Raw genomic sequence first — 17,603 nt, forward strand, 5'->3', positions numbered from 1 at the left:
ACTTAACGTTTTTCCTCTCTAAACTTGTTCATTTATACCAGACACAAAATTAATCTCTCCATTTGATAATTAAGATTTAATAATATTTATTCTATAGCCCAAAGTTTGATCTTATTTTATTCCCTTTAAATCCACTACTGTTTAGCATCTTCTTAGAAGTGATTGATAGTAGGCCAGTTTCATCAATATGTACCTTTGGAGAAACCCTAACTTCCAAAACTAATTCCAAACTAATTTCTTTTCAATCTAGCAAATTTATTGGTCTTTAAAAATATATCATCTACAGGGCTGGCACTGTGGCATAGTGGGTTAAGCCACCGCCTGCAACACCAACATCCCATATGGGCGCTGGTTCATGTCCCAGTTGCTCCATTTCTAATCCAGCTCCCTGCTCCCTGCACCTGAGAAAGCAGTGGATAATGGTCCAAGCACTTGGACCCCTGTCACTCAAGTGGGAAACCCAGAAGCTCTTGGCTTCTGGCTTCAGCCTGGCTCAGCCATGGCTGTTGTAGCCATTTGGGAGTGAACCAGCAGATAGAATATCTCTCTCTCTGTAACTCTTGTCTTTCAAATAATAAATCTTTTTAAAAAAATACATTTCCTAAAAATTTTATACATGCTATTTGATATGTTTCACATATACAGGTATGGGAGGCCTTAAGTAAGGCTCATAACTTGTAAATCTGTATTAGGAAATTAAGAGGGGGCAAGAGTTAGGCCTGTGGCAAAGATGTTGAGTAGTATTCCAGTGTTCCACATCAGACTGCCTGGGTTCAATCCCCAGATCCAGCCTCTAACTTCAGCTTCCTGCTAATACAGACCCTGGCAAGCAGCAGATGATGCTCAAACAACTGGGTCTCTGCAACTCATGAAAGAACTGGATTGAATTCTTCACTCTGGGCTTCAGCACCAGCCTAAGCCTGGCTGCTGTGGGCATTTGGGGAGTGAACCAGCATCTAGAAGAGCTCTCTATCTCTTTTTCTCAAATAAAAAATAAAAAAACTTTAAAGAAAAAAATGAAAACAAGTGCTTGATGTTCTTAGTGTGCTAATTTAATATGTCAACTATACTTATATTTAAACTTTGAGATTCTTATTTATATAGATTAAGGTAACAGTACACTTTCCTTTCATATTAACAACTGTTTCCCATCAGAATATCTTATTTTGAAATGTTCAGATAGAACACAGCGTGGTTTATCATATTGTCCAAGCTAGAGTTCTGGAGAAATTAACTGGCAGCCCCTTTATTTATTGGATTTGGGTAAGTTAATGAAGTGATAACATTTGCTCTGAAAAAGCAAACCCTGAATTTAAGCCTCAGGAACAGAAACAAGATAAATATATTTTTATCGCAAACCCCTGAAAACAAAAGAAATGGGAAGCATAATACCTTAGAAATAAATACACAAGTGATATAGCTGACATTTCATTGGAGACTCTCAGTTATGAAAAATAATTTCATTTAAAGGTACCTGAAATAAGATCAGCTATGTCAAATACATGAATACGTGTCTCTCAACAACTTGATGAAAAAATTACGACAGTGTGAAAGAACCATGAGGACAATATTTATGAACAGGATAGCACTGCTAAGAGGGAAAAAGAAACCAGGTCAAATGGAGTTTTAGAAAGCCTCAATGAAGGCAAGCAAGCCAGAATGCTATTGGCAAAAATGCTTGGACAACAGCTAGTACACAGAGTCAAAGAAAAGAAGGAAGTGATCCTGGGAAGGTCAAGGTAAGGAATAAATGGAAAGAGAAAAGAAGTGGAAAAGGATGGAGGCAGTAGGCTCTGCCTCTAACCCACAAGGTACCTTTGTACAATTTGGAAAAGGCCCTTCAAAGAAGAAATTACCCTGTGCCAAAGTGTGCCAAAAGACCCTGCTTGGCAAAGTTTGGACTACAATTCGGCTCTGACTGGTTTTATAATGAAGTTCCTTCATCCTGTGAACAAATTGTGTAACTATACAAAGCAAATCTGGAGGAGAGGGAAAGACCAATTAACTCTTACTGGGGAAGATGAAGGTAGACAATTGTTTCTCTATTTTGGAGCACAGGAAAATTCCTGCAAAACTGTACACAAAATGAAATTTCTTTGCTGTCTTTTTCCACTCTTCTGCACTTGTATGTGAAAGTGTGTACTAACAGAAGACATTTCGGTTTGGGGAATAATGTGCTTCTGGTGAGCTGGAATGGAAGGGATGCCACACAATTATGAAATGAGACCTGCTCATTTCCCTCCATGTGAGGGCAAATGTACTGAGGGTGCTGAGATTTTTGAACCGTTTCTTACCGCCTGGAGGCTCCTCAGGGCATTGTTTGACCATTCCTAAGCACTTTTGTGGGGCTTTTCTTCACATAGTCATTGGGGGCATCACTGTTTACTGATAACAGGGTAACAGCCATCTCTAGTTGAATGCCCAAAACTGAGAGCAAATAGTGTTTTCTCAAAATGTTTCTTTGCAACTATCACCAGCTGCCTGTTAAAATAAAGATTCCCAAGCTCACTCTACCCCAGATCTACTGAAGCAGAAGTTCTGGAAGTAACGCATGGGACTGTGCATTGTAAGTAGTGGCCATGAGAGGTGGAAAACCACTGTTTATGAAGAAAGTAAAATAAGAACAATTTCTAGGTAGATTACAAAAGAAGGGGGATGAAAGACTGAGAGGTCTATCAACTGTGTACAGTGTAAAGAACAAGCCAAAGATTGAACAGATGCCTGCTTCACCAAATGGTAAAAAAAAAAGCCCTAGAATTCTGAATTTTAAAAAATAATAATACATATATACACACATAGATGGTTCTTTTATTTATTTATTTGACAGAGTTAGAGAGAGAGAGAGAGAGAGAGAAAGAACTTCCTTCTGTTGGTTCACCAACCAAATGGCTGCTATAGCTGTAGCTACGCTGATCTGAAGCCAGGAGCCAGGTGCTTCTCCTGGTCTCCCATGCGGGTGCAGGGCCCAAGCACTTGGGCCATCCTCCACTGCCTTCCCGGGCCACAGCAGAGATCTGGCTTGGAAGAGGAGCAGCCGAGACTAGAACCCGCTGCCCATATGAGATGCTGGTGCCACAGGCGCAGGATTAACCAAGTGAGCCATGGCGTCGGCCCCATAGATGGTTCTTGTGGTCTAATTATAAAGTTATTCTGAAATTAGGTTATAACGACATTGTACATATAGTTTGATATAATGAAAAGAAACCTGACTTTTTGCAAAATTTTATATTGGACTGTGAAACATTCCAGACACCACTCCCTATACTCATTTGTTGAGCCTAGGTCTCCACTGAAGAATCCTCGTTTATTATCAGCTAGTCCTTTCTTTCTTTCTTTTTTTTTTTTTTTTGACAGTTTAAATTTTTAAAAAATTTTTTTTGACAGGCAGAGTGGATAGCGAGAGAGAGACAGAGAGAAAGGTCTTCCTTTTTGCCGTTGGTTCACCCTCCAATGGCCGCTGCGGCCGGCGCATCGCGCTGATCCGAAGCCAGGAGCCAGGTGCCTCTCCTGGTCTCCCATGCGGGTACAGGGCCCAAGCACTTGGGCCATCCTCCACTGCCTTCCCGGGCCATAGCAGAGAGCTGGCCTGGAAGAGGGCCAACCGGGATAGAATCCGGCGCCCTGACCGGGACTAGAACCCGGTGTGCCGGCGCTGCAAGGCAGAGGATTAGCCTGTTAAGCCACGGTGCCGGCCTAAATTTTTATTTTATTTTATTTTATTTTTTATTTCATAAATGTGAATTTACAAAGTGCAACTTTTGTATTGTTGTGGCTTCCCCCCCAACCTCCCTCCCTCCCGTGGCCCTCCCCTCTCCCTCTCCCATCCTACCCTTTATCGAGTTTCATTTTCAATTACCTTCATATACTGAAGATCAACTTAGTATATACTAAGCAAGGATTTCAACAGGCTGCATTCACACAACCGCACAAGGTATAGGGTATTGTTTGACTAGTACTGTTTTTAAGTTTCATAGTAAAACACATTAAGGACAGAGATCCTGCGTGGGGAGCATGTACCCAGTGACTCCCGTTGTTGATTTAACAATTGGCACTCTTGTTTATGACGTCAGCAATCACCCGAGACTCTTGCTATGAGCTGTCTAGGCTATGGAAGTCCCTTGAGTTCACCGACTCTGAACTTGTTTAGTCAAGGCGGTATCACAGTGGAGGTTCCTTCCTCCCTTCAGAGAAAGGCGCCTCTCTCCTTGATGGCCTGTTCCTTCTGCTGGGGTCTTGTTCACTAGGGTCTTTCATTTAGATTGTTTTTTGCTACCGTGTCATGGCTTTCCATGCCTGTGAGACTCTCATGGACCTTTTAGCCAGATCCGAATGTCCCAAGGGTTGATTCTGAGGCAGGAGTGCTGTTTTGGGCATTTGCCATTCTATGAGTCTGCTGTGTGTCCTGCTTCCCCCGCAGGATCATTCTCTCCCTCTTAATTCTATCCTTCATTATTTGCTTACACTGGTCTTATTTGTGAAATCTCTTCGACATATACCCTATCTTTTTGATCGGTTGTGTATTTATACTTATCACTTTACCAAGTGCGCTGGCATTGGTACCTGCCTCCTTGGTAAGATTGATTTGAAATCCCCTGGCACATTTCTAGTTCCACCATTGGAGGTAAGTCCGAGTGAGCATGTGCCAACCTATATATCTCCTCCCTCTCTTATTCACTCCTATGTTTAACACAGATCACTTTTCTGTTAATTTTAAACGCCTAAGAATGATTGTGCATTGATTACAGAGTTCAACCAGTGGTCTTATGTAGAACAAACAGAGCAACAACAACCACAACAACAAAAATACTAAAAGGAATAAAATAGTAAGTTATTCCTCAACAGTCTAGACAAGGGCTGATCCTGTCATTGTCTCTCATAGTGTCCATTTCACTTCAATGGGTATCATTTTAGATGCTCGTTTAGTTGCCATCGATCAGGGAGAACATATGATATTTGTCCCTTTTGGACTGGCTTATTACACTCAGCATGATGTTTTCCATCAGCTAGTCCTTTCTTAACCCATTAGGTCCCATGATCCTATGTATATGATAGCTATTAATACTTTTTCTTTTTGAGCTTTTTTCTTTTCTTTTTTTTTTTTTTTTTTGACAGATAGAGTTAGACAGTGAGAGTGAGAGTGAGAGTGAGAGTGAGAGTGAGAGAGAGATCTTTCTTCCGTTGGTTCACCCCCCAAACGGCCGCTATGGCCAGCGCTGCGCTGATCCGAAGCCAGGAGCCAGGTGCTTCTCCTGGTCTCCCATGCAGGTGCAGGGCCCAAGCACTTGGGCCATCCTCCACTGCCTTCCCAGGCCACAGCAGAGAGCTGGACTGGAAGAGAAGCAACCGGCACTAGAACCCGGCGCCCATATGGGATGCTGGTGCCGCAGGCGGAGGATTAACCAAGTGAGCCACGGCACTGGCCCCGATACCTATTAATACTTAAATTGAGCAATAGATATACCACTTACAGTAACTTTGAAATAAATATGTCACTGAAATATTCACAGAATTGAAAACCTACGACTTAATGGATTAGTGGCAGTAACTTTGAGTGGACAACAAAAAATAATGGAAGGAACAAATCTCTTACCGCTGTGATGGGTCCTTCAGCTTGTGCCTCCATTGGACTTGTGGGTGTTGCTGCAATAAACTGCCCAGCAGCTCCAGCCTGGAGTTCTAGCCTATCTGTATACTGCTCTGCAGTAGCGGTGGCGGGACGCTCTGTAGACAGTGCTAAGACCACACCCGAGGTTTCCTTCTGTAAGTGATCATTTTCTGCCCAAGGCCCTAATCGGAACTTTTCATCTTGAGGTGAGTCTTCCACGACCTGAAGCACTTCAGGCTCCTCGTCGGAAGGGCTTCCCGTTGTTTTATGGCCTACAGGCTCATTTGTCCTAAAATCCTGAAGGTCTTTTTCCTTGTCCACAATCACCCATTCTTTGGAATCAACCTCCTGCTTGCAAGAGCTCAAGTTAACAGCTATAAATCCATTGCTGCCACCACCATCTGCCTGCTCAGGGGTGTTGGCAGAGGCAGGCTTGGAGGCATCCGGAAGATACTCTTCATCATAGTGCCAGATGTGGTCACCACGGGGCACGGCAGCAATACAAGGCTTGTGAAGCACAGCAGGGAGAAGAGACTCCTTTCCTGCACTGGAATCTTTCTGCATTCTCTCCAGGCTTAAGGGAATAGAGAGAAATTACTCATTTGTCTTAGGAGAAACATTTATTATATAGTCTACAAACTTTATACGAAATATATTCACACCAAAATGAGAGAAAAATATGCATAAGACATAAGGAAATTTTCACAGGGTTGATAACATTTCCTCCACCTCTCACAGTCCTGCTTTGAGGTGGAGCTTGTGCTTCCCTCTGCATGCCTCCAGCCTGATGGCTGCTTTATGTCAACACGTAGACATGCAATTACATCACACAGCTACGGGACTGACTGCTGAGTGAGGAAGAACACACATCTGCAAAGGATTGTTTAAAATGGAAGCTGAATTAGACCAAGCCCAAAGTGGCTGAACTGTCTTGGAACACAGCAACTACCATGACAGTCAAATCCATGGTCCCACAAAACTAATACTTCATTGCCAATAGTAACCACCTTAGATGTACAACTGAAGGGTATGGCTACCATCAGCTTAGGTCTTTTTTTTTTTAAGATTTATTTATTTATTTGAAAGGCAGAATTACAGAGATACAGGCAGAGAGTGACAGAGAGAGGCCTTCCATCTACAGGTTCACTCCCCAGATGGCCCCAACAGCCAGAGCTGCGTGGATCCGCAACTAGGAGCCAGGGACTTCTTCTAGGTCTCCTACACGGGTACAGGAGCCCAAGCACCTGGGCCATCTTCTACTGCTTTCCCAGGCCATAGCAGAGAGCTGGATCGGAAGTGGAACAGCTGGGACTTGAACCTGGGCCTATATGGGCTGCTCCACTTCCAATCCAGCTCTCCGCTATGGTCTGGGAAAGCAGTAGAAGATGGCCCTGGGCCCCTGCACCCATGTGGGAGACCCAGAAGAAGCTCCTGGCTCCTGGCTTCAGATTGAGTCCAGCTTTGGCCTTTGCAGCCATCTGGGGAGTGAACTAGCGGATAGAAGATTTCTCTCTGTCTCTTTCTCTCACTTTCTATTTGTAACTCTGGCTTTCAAATAAAAATAAATAAATCCTTAAGGAAAAAAAAAGAAAAATACCATTGAACCTTTCTATAATTCAAAAATACATCCCAAACTCTTTTTAAACTTTCATTTCTGTCTTCTGTTTTCAAATTTTGTTGTAGGGGTAATGTGCTTGGTAACCATAAATTACAGTTATTACCTCTGTTCAGTACTCTGAAGTTCTGTCTTTTCTTGTCTCTACATAGATATGACCTTTGGGGGAACAATGAGGGGCTTTTTTTTAAAGACTTATTTACTTATTTGAAAGGCAGAGTTACAAAGAGGCAGAGGCAGAGGCAGAGGCAGAGAGAGAAATCTTCCATCTACTGGTTTATTCCCCAAATGGTCGCAATGGCCAGAGCTGGGACAATCCGAAGCCAAGAGCCAGGAGCTTCTTACATGTCTCCCACATGGGTGCAGGGGCCCAAGGACTTGGGCTATCTTCTTCTCCTTTCCCAGGCCATAGCACAGAGCTGGACTGGAACAGGAGCAGCCGGGACCAGAACCGGCACCCATATGGGATGCCGACACCACAGGTGGAGGCTTAGCCCACTAAGCAACAGTGCCAGCCCCAAAGGAGTGGCTTTTTAATATCTAATTTCTTAAAGCACTTTACACAAAGAAGGGCTTCACTTAATTGAACTCATTGTCCTTTGTTTATAAATTGCACCCTCTTCTTCATGTATTCCTCTTGTTCCTGCCTAAAGCCATCTGTATCATGCCCTCTCCAAGTATTTACAGTTGTTTGGAAGGGATCACCTTCCAAAGTCACTGCAAAAAATGTTCATTTAACTTGTACCTAGAGTTAGGAAGTTACCAGCTTCAATGCTCAGTTCCAAAAGCCAAAGGATGTGATAAACAATTTGTGTTATAAGAAGACAATTCACAGTCTAAGTCCTTGTGCCCCTACACCCGCGTGGGAGACCTGGAGGAAGCTTCTAGCTCCTGACTTTGGATCAGGCCAGCTCCAGCCATTGTTTCCATTTGGGGAGTGAGCCAGCAGATGGAAGACCTCTGTCTGCCTCTGCCTCTCTGTAGCTCTGCCTTTCAAATAAATAAATACATTTTTTTTTAAAAGAAGATAATTCAAATTAATAATCAGGATGACAATAGTTAAAAACATGGATGAAAATGACAGCTTTATGGAATCAGTGTTATAAAATGCGAGAATTTCTTATTTGAAAGGACTTTATAACACAGAAATAACAAAAAGTATAAAGAAAGTATACCAGGTCTCAAGAAACTTGTCAGTATCTGGTTTTGGCTCCAGCGTCAGACGTTTTTCCAGTTCAAAGCTGTGGATGGAACGTAACTTTCGCACCAATGGAACATCCCTGTCTGGCTGAGTAATCTCTGAGCGGACACGAATTGGTGAACCGAGGCTTGGCGCATTGAGAATGCCATTCGGTTGGCCATGACTATTCTCTTCTTCGGTAGCAGCCTAGACAAAATATAAGACAAGACCATGAAAAATACTGCCATAACTACACGAGAGGAATCAGAATGCCTCTGAAAATAATGTAAATAGGTGATTAGATTTGTTTTCAAAGATTTGCATATTTTGACTAGTTTGCTTCATTACATTGCATTTATTAAGTCTATTAAAATTTGTCTTAATTTACAGTCAGTATCATTTTAGTTTTCTTTTTTATATATTTTTCATGTAACAATCTAAAAATATCTAACAACCTTGGTTTTTTCCAAATAGGTTTGACTAGATACTTTGTGTGACCACGTTCTACTAAACAAAAAACTGAAAGATCATTTTCTTTGCGGTACAAGGGGTCTCAAAAGAGTTAGAAAAGGTCACCAAGCCTGAATGTCTGTGCCCTATCCTATTTCCTCTCTAAAAAACAAACAACAATAAAAACCTGGGACTACAACAAGGAGGACCTGGGGCAGAGCAGGAGCCTGAGTGGAAGGCAGCACAGACTGGTGGGCTGTTTAAGAACAGATAATCACAAACAGCATAATTATCCGGGAATCAAGCCTTACATCACGTGTGTGGTGAGAGGGGGAAGTCTGAGACATCTATTTTGATTACAGACCTTCAGAAATATTCCCAGCTGGCCTCAAATGACAGGTATGCTCTTGGCTACCAGGACAAACAGAAGCCAGTTTTCTCTGAAGGAAGCTATCTCCAACTCCCAGATTAGGTCTTTGCCAATTATTAATTAATAAGCAAACAACTAAAGATAATCAAACACATGAAGAGGCATGCCACCATGACCAAGAGTCAATGGAAATAATCATTGAAAAAAACTTTTAAACTCCAAAGATATCAAAAGTATTCAGATATAAAATATAAAATAGCTATGCATAAAGTGTTTAAATAAAAGTCTTTAGCACAAAGGTCAAAAAGGACTGAGATTTAACTGATTTAATATTAAATGTTAAATTTAATATTAAGTATTCAACTAACAAGTTAAACTGCAAATCAACCAACAACAACAAAAAATCCAGTTATTAATTAGTGAACCAGAAAACAAAGCCAAAGAAGTTACTAGAATGAGGTGCAGCAAGATAAGAAGAAAAATATGAAATGAGACATTAAAGCCTGAATAAGAATGCATAATATATATCCACCTGAAGTCCCAGAAAGAGAACAGAATGAAGAGGTGGCAATGTTTATATAGAAAATGGTCAAGCAGTCCTCGGAACTGACACTAAAATATGAATCAAAAAACTCAGGAACACAAGATAGACCAAGCAAGATAGGCAAAAAGAAACAAATGCCAAACACATTGTAGTTTAAATGTAGAACACTGGGAGCCGGTCTTTAGCCTACTGATTAAGACACCCATGTTCCATGTCAGGCTGCCTGGGTTCAACTCCTGGCTCTAGCCTCTTTTTCTTTCTTTCTTTCTTTTTTTTTTTTTTTTTTTTTTAAGATTTATTTATTTATTTGAAAGGCAGAATTACACAGAGAGAGAAGGAGAGGCAGAGAGAGAGGGGTCTTCCATCTGCTGGTTCACTCCCCAATTGGCCACAACAGTTGAAGCTGTGCCGATCCAGAGCCAGAAGCTTCTTCAAGGTTTTCCACGGGGGTGCAGGAGCCCAAGGACCTGGGCCATCTTCTACTGCTTTCCCAGGCCAATGAAGAGAGCTGGATTGGAAGTGGAGGAGCTGGGACTCGAACCGGCACCCATATGGGATGCCGGCACTGCAGGCAGCAGCTTAACCCACTACACCACAGCACCAGCCCCAACAGGTGTATCTTAAACTGCACAGCTAGTGCCTTAGTAAGCTGCCAGTAGAAGGTGCTCAACTAAACTGTGTTGATTTGATGAAAGAATAAGTCTAAAAGCCAATATTTGAGTTCTGTTTAATATCAAGATAAATGGCTTATCTAGATGTTCAAAAAGAGTAAAGAGTATAGCAGTCTATATTACAAATTTAAGAAACTGTACATCGGGTGGGTATTTAGCATAGTGGCTTAAACTACTGCTTAGGACACCCACATCCCATACTGGAGTGCTCTGGGTCTGAGTTCTGACTACTCCATTTCTGATCCAGCTTCCTGCTAGTGAACATTCCGGGAGGCAGCGGATGTACATGAGATCCAAGATCCAAGATGTACATAGATCCTGGAGTTCCCAGCTCCTTCCTTGAGCCCCGCCCAGCCCTGGCTGTTGTGGGCAGATGGAATATCTGTCTACCTTTCAAATAAAATGAGAAGAAAAAAAAACAGCACACCATTATAATAAATAATGGAAACAGTGCTTAGGAGCAAAACCATCTGCCATTTAAATTTCATTGACAGTAAGTAGTAACAATGAGTGAAAGTAGGGGCTGGTGCTGTGGCATAATGGGTAAAGCCACTACCTGCAGTGCTGGCATCCCATATGGGCGCCGGTTCAAGATCTGGCTGCTTTACTCCCAATACAGCTCTCTGCTATGGCCTGGGAGAAAAGTGGAAAACAGCCCAAGACATTGGGCCCCTGTACCCACATGGGAGACATGGAAGAAGTTCCCGACTCCTGGCTTCAGATTGGCGCAGCATCAGTCATTGTGGCCATCTGGGAAGTGAGCCAGCAGATGGAAGGCTTCTCTCTCATGGCCTCTGCCTCTCTGTAACTCTGCCTTCCAAATAAATAAATAAGTAAATAAATAACCTTTAAAAAATTGAGTGAAAGAAAACTAAAGTGGGGCCAGTGATGTGGCGTAGTGGGTAAAGCTGTCACCTGTAGTGCCAGAATCCCATATGGTTCAAGTCCTGGCTACTCCACTTCCGATCCAGCTCTCTGCTATGGCCTGGGAAAGCAGTACAATATGGCCCAAGTCCTTGGGCGCCTGCACCAAAGAGGGAGACCCGGAAGAATCTCCTAGTTCCTGGCTTTGGATCAGTCCAGCTCCAGCCATTGAGGCCATTTAGCGAGTGAACCAGTACAGGTTGAAGTCTCTTCCTCTCTCTGCCTCTGCCACCTTGTAATTCTGCCTTTCAAATCAATAAATATATCTTAAAAAAAAAAAAAAAGAAAACTAAAGTAATTAAGCTCTTACATGTCCAATACTATTTCAATCTCTCATGTACACAGCCATATGGGCTGACAACTGAGGATGATACTAGTAATTTTTTTGCCATAAGAATACTTTGTTCCTGATGCCATAAAGACAGTCACAGATGACGCTATTGAAAATCTGGCACGGATTCACTATCTACTTTTCACGATTCATCCCTGATTACTATTAGTGATTAGTACTATTTGTACTATTTGTACTATGCAAAAGCCAGACCACACTGTGGTATATCACATCTGTGCAGAGAACACTACTGTAAGCGTCTCCCTGGATTCAAAGTATGTACTTGCTATGGTCTGAATGTCTGTGTCCCCTCAAAGTTCATGTTGAAATCCTAAATCTCAAAGTGATCTTATCAGGAGGTGGAACTTTCGGGAAGGGATGAGGCAGAGCCCTCATGAAAAAGATCAGGGTCCTTACACAAGAGGCCCGAGAGAGATCTCTTGTCTCTTCCACAATGTGAGGACACAGCAAGAAAGTAAAAACGGGAGACCTTATCAGACACCAAATCTGCTTTTATCTTGGGACTTCCCAGCTTCCAGAACTGTCAGATACAAATTTCTATATTTTACAATATTCTCATTTTAGGGTACAGTCAAGCACCCCATACAACATTTTGAACAACAATGAACCCTACACATGACAGTGGTCCCATAAGCTTATAATGGAGCAGAAAAATCCCTATTACCTACTATGTGTTTGTATTTTAAGCAGAAGAGTCAAAAAGTTAATTTTCCACTGAAGTTAACCTTTAAAAAATTTAAACATTTGGCCAGCGCAACGGCTCACTAGGCTAATCCTCTGCCTGCGGCGCCAGCACCCCGGGTTCTAGTCCTGGTCTTGGTGCCAGATTCTGTCCCAGTTGCTCCTCTTCCAGTCCAGCTCTCTGCTGTGGCCCGGGAAGGCAGTGGAGGATGACCCAAGTGCACCTGCATGGGAGACCAGGAGGAAGCACCTGGCTCCTGGCTTCGGATTGGTGCAGCGCGCCGGCCGTAGCAACCATCTGAGGGGTGAACCAATGGAAGGAAGACCTCTCTCTCTCTGTCTCTCTCTCTCACTGTCTAACTCTGCCTGTCAAAAAAACCAAAACATTTATAATTTAAAAATCTAATAATAAGCTAATTTATTATTATTATTATTTGAAAGGCAGAGAGAGACAGAGATCTCTCTACCATCTATGGCTCCCTACTCACAAAAGCCATGACTGGGTCAGGGCGAAGTCAGGTCAGAAACTTAATCCAGGTTTCCCATGTGGTTGGTAGGGAACCAAGTACTTGAGCTATCACATACTGCCTCCCAGGGTCACATTAACAGGAAGCTGGAATCAGGAGTGGAGCTGGGACTTAAACCCAGACATTTCAACATGGGATGCAGGCATCTCCAGTGGTGCCCTAAAAGATACATTAAATGCCCATCCCTTAATTTCTTACTGAAGATAGAAAAATAGCTTTTTTGGTTTTTCTTTGTGTGTGTGTGTGTGTTTTAAAGATTTATTTATTTATTTCAAAGGCAGAGTTAGAGAGAGAGGGAGAGAGAGGAGAGACAGAGAAATCTTTCATCTGCTGTTTAACTCCCCAGATGGTCTCAATGGCTAGGGCTGTGCCAGGCCGAGGCCAGGAGACAAGAGCTTTGTCTGGGTCTCCCGTAATGGTGCAGGGGCCCAAGGGCTCAGGCCATCTTCTGCTGCTTTCCCAGGCACATTAGCAGAGAGCTAGATTGGAAGCAGAGCAGCCAGGACTTGAATTGGGGCCCAAACTGGATGCTGGTGCAGCAGACAGTGGCTTCACCCTCTGTGCCACAGCGAGGGCCCCAGAAAAATAGTGTAAATATACAGTGTTTATTTTATTTATTTGAAATACAGAGTTACAGAGGGGCAGAGACACAGAGAGAGGTCTTATATCCACTGGTTCACTCCCCAAATGGCCTCAATGGCCGAGGCTTAGCTGATCAGACCCCAGGAGTCACGAGCTTCTTCTGCGTCTCCCATGTGGGTGCAGGGACCCAAGGACTTGGGCCATTCTCCACTGCTTTCTCAGGCTATTAGCAAAGAGCTAGATTGGAAGTGGAACAGCTGAGACTCAAACCAGTGCCTATATGAGATGCCAGTCCTGCAGGCGGGGACTTTAACCTGCTGTACACAGCTGACCCCTTCATATTTTCTTATTGACTCACTTGAAGTAACTGCCAGTCTTCCAAGGTCCACTTTATGCTAAATACCTTATACTGGAGCGCTGGGATTGAATTCTACGTCCATCTTCCAATCTAGCTTCCTGCAAAAGCACCTGGTAGGCAACAAATGATGGCCCCAGTACTTGGATTTTCCCTCACCATGTGGGAAACCCAATAAAGTTTCAGGCTCCTGGCTTCTGCCTGCCCTATCCCTGGCTGTTGCAGGCATGTGTGCATGTTTGTGTGTGTGTGCAGGTACATGTGTACATGTATGTCATTTGCCCTTCAAATAAATACACGCTTTTTTAAAAATTAAAAATAAAACACTTAAGTACCAAAAAACTGACTTATGTTCATTGCCCCTCCATCCCATTATCTTTATTTATTTATTTATTTATTTATTACAGGCAGAATGGACAGTGAGAGAGAGAAACAGGGAGAAAGGTCTTCCTTTTCCGTTGGTTCACCCCCCAATGGCTGCTGCAGCCGGCGCGTTGCGGCTGGTGCACCACGGCCGGTGCACCGCGCTGATCCGAAGCCAGGAGCCTGGTGCTTAACCTTACCTTCTATGTAAGGGGAAAGGCTCAGGAACATTAAGATTAAAGAAAAGTTTGGAGGTAATCTGTCCCAAATAACTACAAATTAGCTATATGTCAGAAACCTCTATCTTCTACCATACTGACAAGTGGACTTGCTTTAAATTCTAATGAAGAAAACATCATTCATTCAACATCCACTTCATCAACTGGATGTTTTACATTTCCAACTCTCACTTCTTCACCTCCATCTGAGACAGTGTTCAGATGGTATTCATAACATCATTGGTCCACAATAAAGAAAGGCCCCAGGGTCTTGTCAGATTATTTGGAAAGACTGGTAACTTCTGCTCTACATGTATGTCTCTCATAGTGTAAGTGTCTAGTTCTTTTTTTTTTAATTCCTTCATTTTCCCACAAAATCCAAGATGAAGATTAACGTTTACAGCCCATAACATGAGTCTAATAGGACAAATTAACCAAAACACTGCAATTGCAAATATTTAAGTAACCAGCATTACAATGTCCAATCCACCTGTCATTCAAAATTGAGAATCATGATACTTTGCTGCAATAATAAGAGACAGATAGTAAGTACACAGAGAAAGGCATCACTTCCTATACAAGAAATACACACCTTACAAATTCCAAGCTTTATCTTGTTTTTGTTGGCATCCATCTCTTCCCAGACATCCTTTTCCTGGTGACGAGGGTGTCCCATAGATCCAGGTAACTTATCTGGTGACACACCAACAGGGATGCCATTCTCTCCATCACTAAGCTGCTCATCTGGAAATACCTCATCAGTATTTTCTCGAAGCAAGTCTCCTGGGATGGGAGTGGCATTGGCAATTCTGAAAATGAGGGCAGGAAAAAAAAGATAGAACTTATGAAGATCAGAATCAAAATATACTATGAGACTCTCCTACATTTTGTTCCTGGATTTAATTTATTAGGTACACACACACACCTTGAAAACTCAAGTCATGAGCGGCAAGATGGCGGAATAGGAAGCGAGCACATTGATAGTTCAGCAAGACACACAGGTTAATAAAAGTAGAGATACTGCAGGGTCAAGAAAGAGTAGGGGAAGAAACAGCAGCGGAAACTCTTCCAGAACCAGTGATTCACAGTGGACCTGCGTGGAGAGCGTGGGAGCCCAAGTTCGGGACACCAGCGGCAGACTCAACGCACCAGCGCTGGAACGCGAGGTGAGCCAAACCTCAATAGCCCGAGACACCAGCAGGCAAGCGGAAAGAGGAGACTAGAGGGAACAAGGCTTGAAACCCCTGGGGAAAAGTTCACCAGGCTAACTAGAAGAGAGAGAGGAAAAAAAAAAAAAAGTGACCGATACGGACGCGAGTTTCTCTCTCTCCGCTCACCCCTCAAAGGCGAACAAGACAAAGAGCAGGCGCCATTTTGGACATATGTCATGAGCAGGGCGACCTCAGGTCTGCACCAGCCCTGAGCCTAGCAGAAAAACCTAACTCTGGGGAGAGGGGTGAAATAACAGGAGATTAGGATCTAACTTGGCAATCCAGTGGGAGACTGCAGGAGAATTGGAGCCCACACCAAGGGCAGCAGAGATTTCCTGTGTGGTCCTTTGGAAAGAGCTTCCTATCTCTGGCTCCTGTGGGTATATCATTTGCCTGCTAACTACCTCCAATTACGTTCAGCTGTGCGGAATTACTTCCCTTTTGAATCAAAAAAGAAAGAGAGATTTACCACGCCTAACCTGGGAGTGTCATCTTTGACACACCCTCAACCCTGAGGAACCAAACACAGCTCTCAGTCCACACTCATCTCAAGCCTCTAAGGCTCCACCCAAAGCAGACAGTCCACTTAATATAGAGCCATAGTGTAACAAGAAAAAACACCACAGTGAAGAAACCAAATATCTCCAAAATGCCAAACAACAAACGCAAAAACCAAGCAAACAAGAACAAGGAAGACACTATGACGCCCCCAAATGAAAAAGACACCCCAATTCAAGATTATGAAGATGATGAGATCGAAGAAATGCAAGAAGCGGATCTCAAAAAATTGATAAGAATATTAAGAAGTTCTCAAAAACAAATTCTTGAACTACAGAAATCCTTAATGGACAAGATAGAAAATCTCTCTCGTGAAAATGAAATATTAAGGAGGAATCAAAATGAAATGAAACAACTAGTAGAACATGAAACTGTGATAGTGACAAAAAACCACAATGAAATGAAGAACTCAATAGATCAAATGACAAACACATTAGAGAGCCTTAAAAACAGAATGGGCGAAGCAGAAGAGAGAATATCAGGCTTAGAAGACAGAGAACAGGAAAGGAAACAGGCAAACCAAAGAAAAGAAGAAGAAATTAGAAATCTAAAAAATATTGTTGGGAATCTACAGGATACTATTAAAAAACCTAATATTCGGGTTCTAGGAGTTCCTGAAGGCATGGAGAGGAAGAAAGGATTAGAAGGCATTTTCAGTGAGATACTAGCAGAAAATTTCCCAGGTTTGGAGAAGGACAGAGGCATCTTAGTACAGGAAGCTTATAGAACCCCTAATAAACATGACCAAAAGAGATCCTCACCACAACACATTGTAATCAAACTCACCACAGTGAAACATAAAGAAAAGATCCTAAAATGTGCAAGAGAGAAACGTCAGATTACTCTCAGAGGATCTCCAATTAGACTCACAGCAGACTTCTCATCAGAAACCCTACGAGCTAGAAGGGAATGGCGAAATATAGCCCATTTACTAAGAGAGAAAAACTGCCAGCCCAGAATATTATATCCTGCAAAGCTCTCATTTGTGAATGAAGGTGAAATTAAGACTTTTCATAGCAAACAGAAACTGAAAGAATTTGTTGCCACTCATCCTGCCCTGCAAAAGATGCTTAAAGATGTGTTACACACAGAAACACAGAAACATGGTCACCAATATGAAAGAAGGTAAAGGAAGGAAACCTCACAGCAAAAGATCACAGGAAGCTCAATTTCTCTTTGACATAGAATTAAACTCTGATGCTCTGTTAAAGCAATGTGTTAAAGTAATCTAAAAACAAAAAGCAATTCAAATCAATTGGCAATCTACAAAAAGAGTTAAAGATTTTAAAAGCTAGTATTAAAATTGCTATATTGGTCTATTATGCTATGTTATATGTGTGTACATATTGTATGTCCACATAGGAAATTTTATTAAGAGTTTTATTTTAAATGGCTTA

The 17,603-nt window shown here is 42.5% G+C and overlaps 1 protein-coding gene across 5 annotated transcripts in view; it reads right to left on the bottom strand.

Annotated features, from left to right (window-relative positions):
- TTBK2 (tau tubulin kinase 2) overlaps window positions 1-17,603 on the bottom strand; it is a 161,665-nt gene that overhangs the window by 16,911 nt on the left and 127,151 nt on the right. For all 5 annotated transcript variants that reach the window (XM_062205751.1, XM_062205750.1, XM_062205748.1 and 2 more), the window contains 3 exons: window positions 15,030-15,246; window positions 8,396-8,607; window positions 5,591-6,179 (listed from right to left, as the gene is read on the bottom strand). In XM_062205751.1, the coding sequence (XP_062061735.1) occupies window positions 5,591-6,179; window positions 8,396-8,607; window positions 15,030-15,246 (1,018 nt within the window). The remainder of the gene's footprint in view (window positions 1-5,590; window positions 6,180-8,395; window positions 8,608-15,029; window positions 15,247-17,603) is intronic.

Source organism: Lepus europaeus, chromosome 11 (assembly GCF_033115175.1).
Source record: "Lepus europaeus isolate LE1 chromosome 11, mLepTim1.pri, whole genome shotgun sequence".
In the NCBI taxonomy this organism is placed as follows: domain Eukaryota; kingdom Metazoa; phylum Chordata; class Mammalia; order Lagomorpha; family Leporidae; genus Lepus; species Lepus europaeus.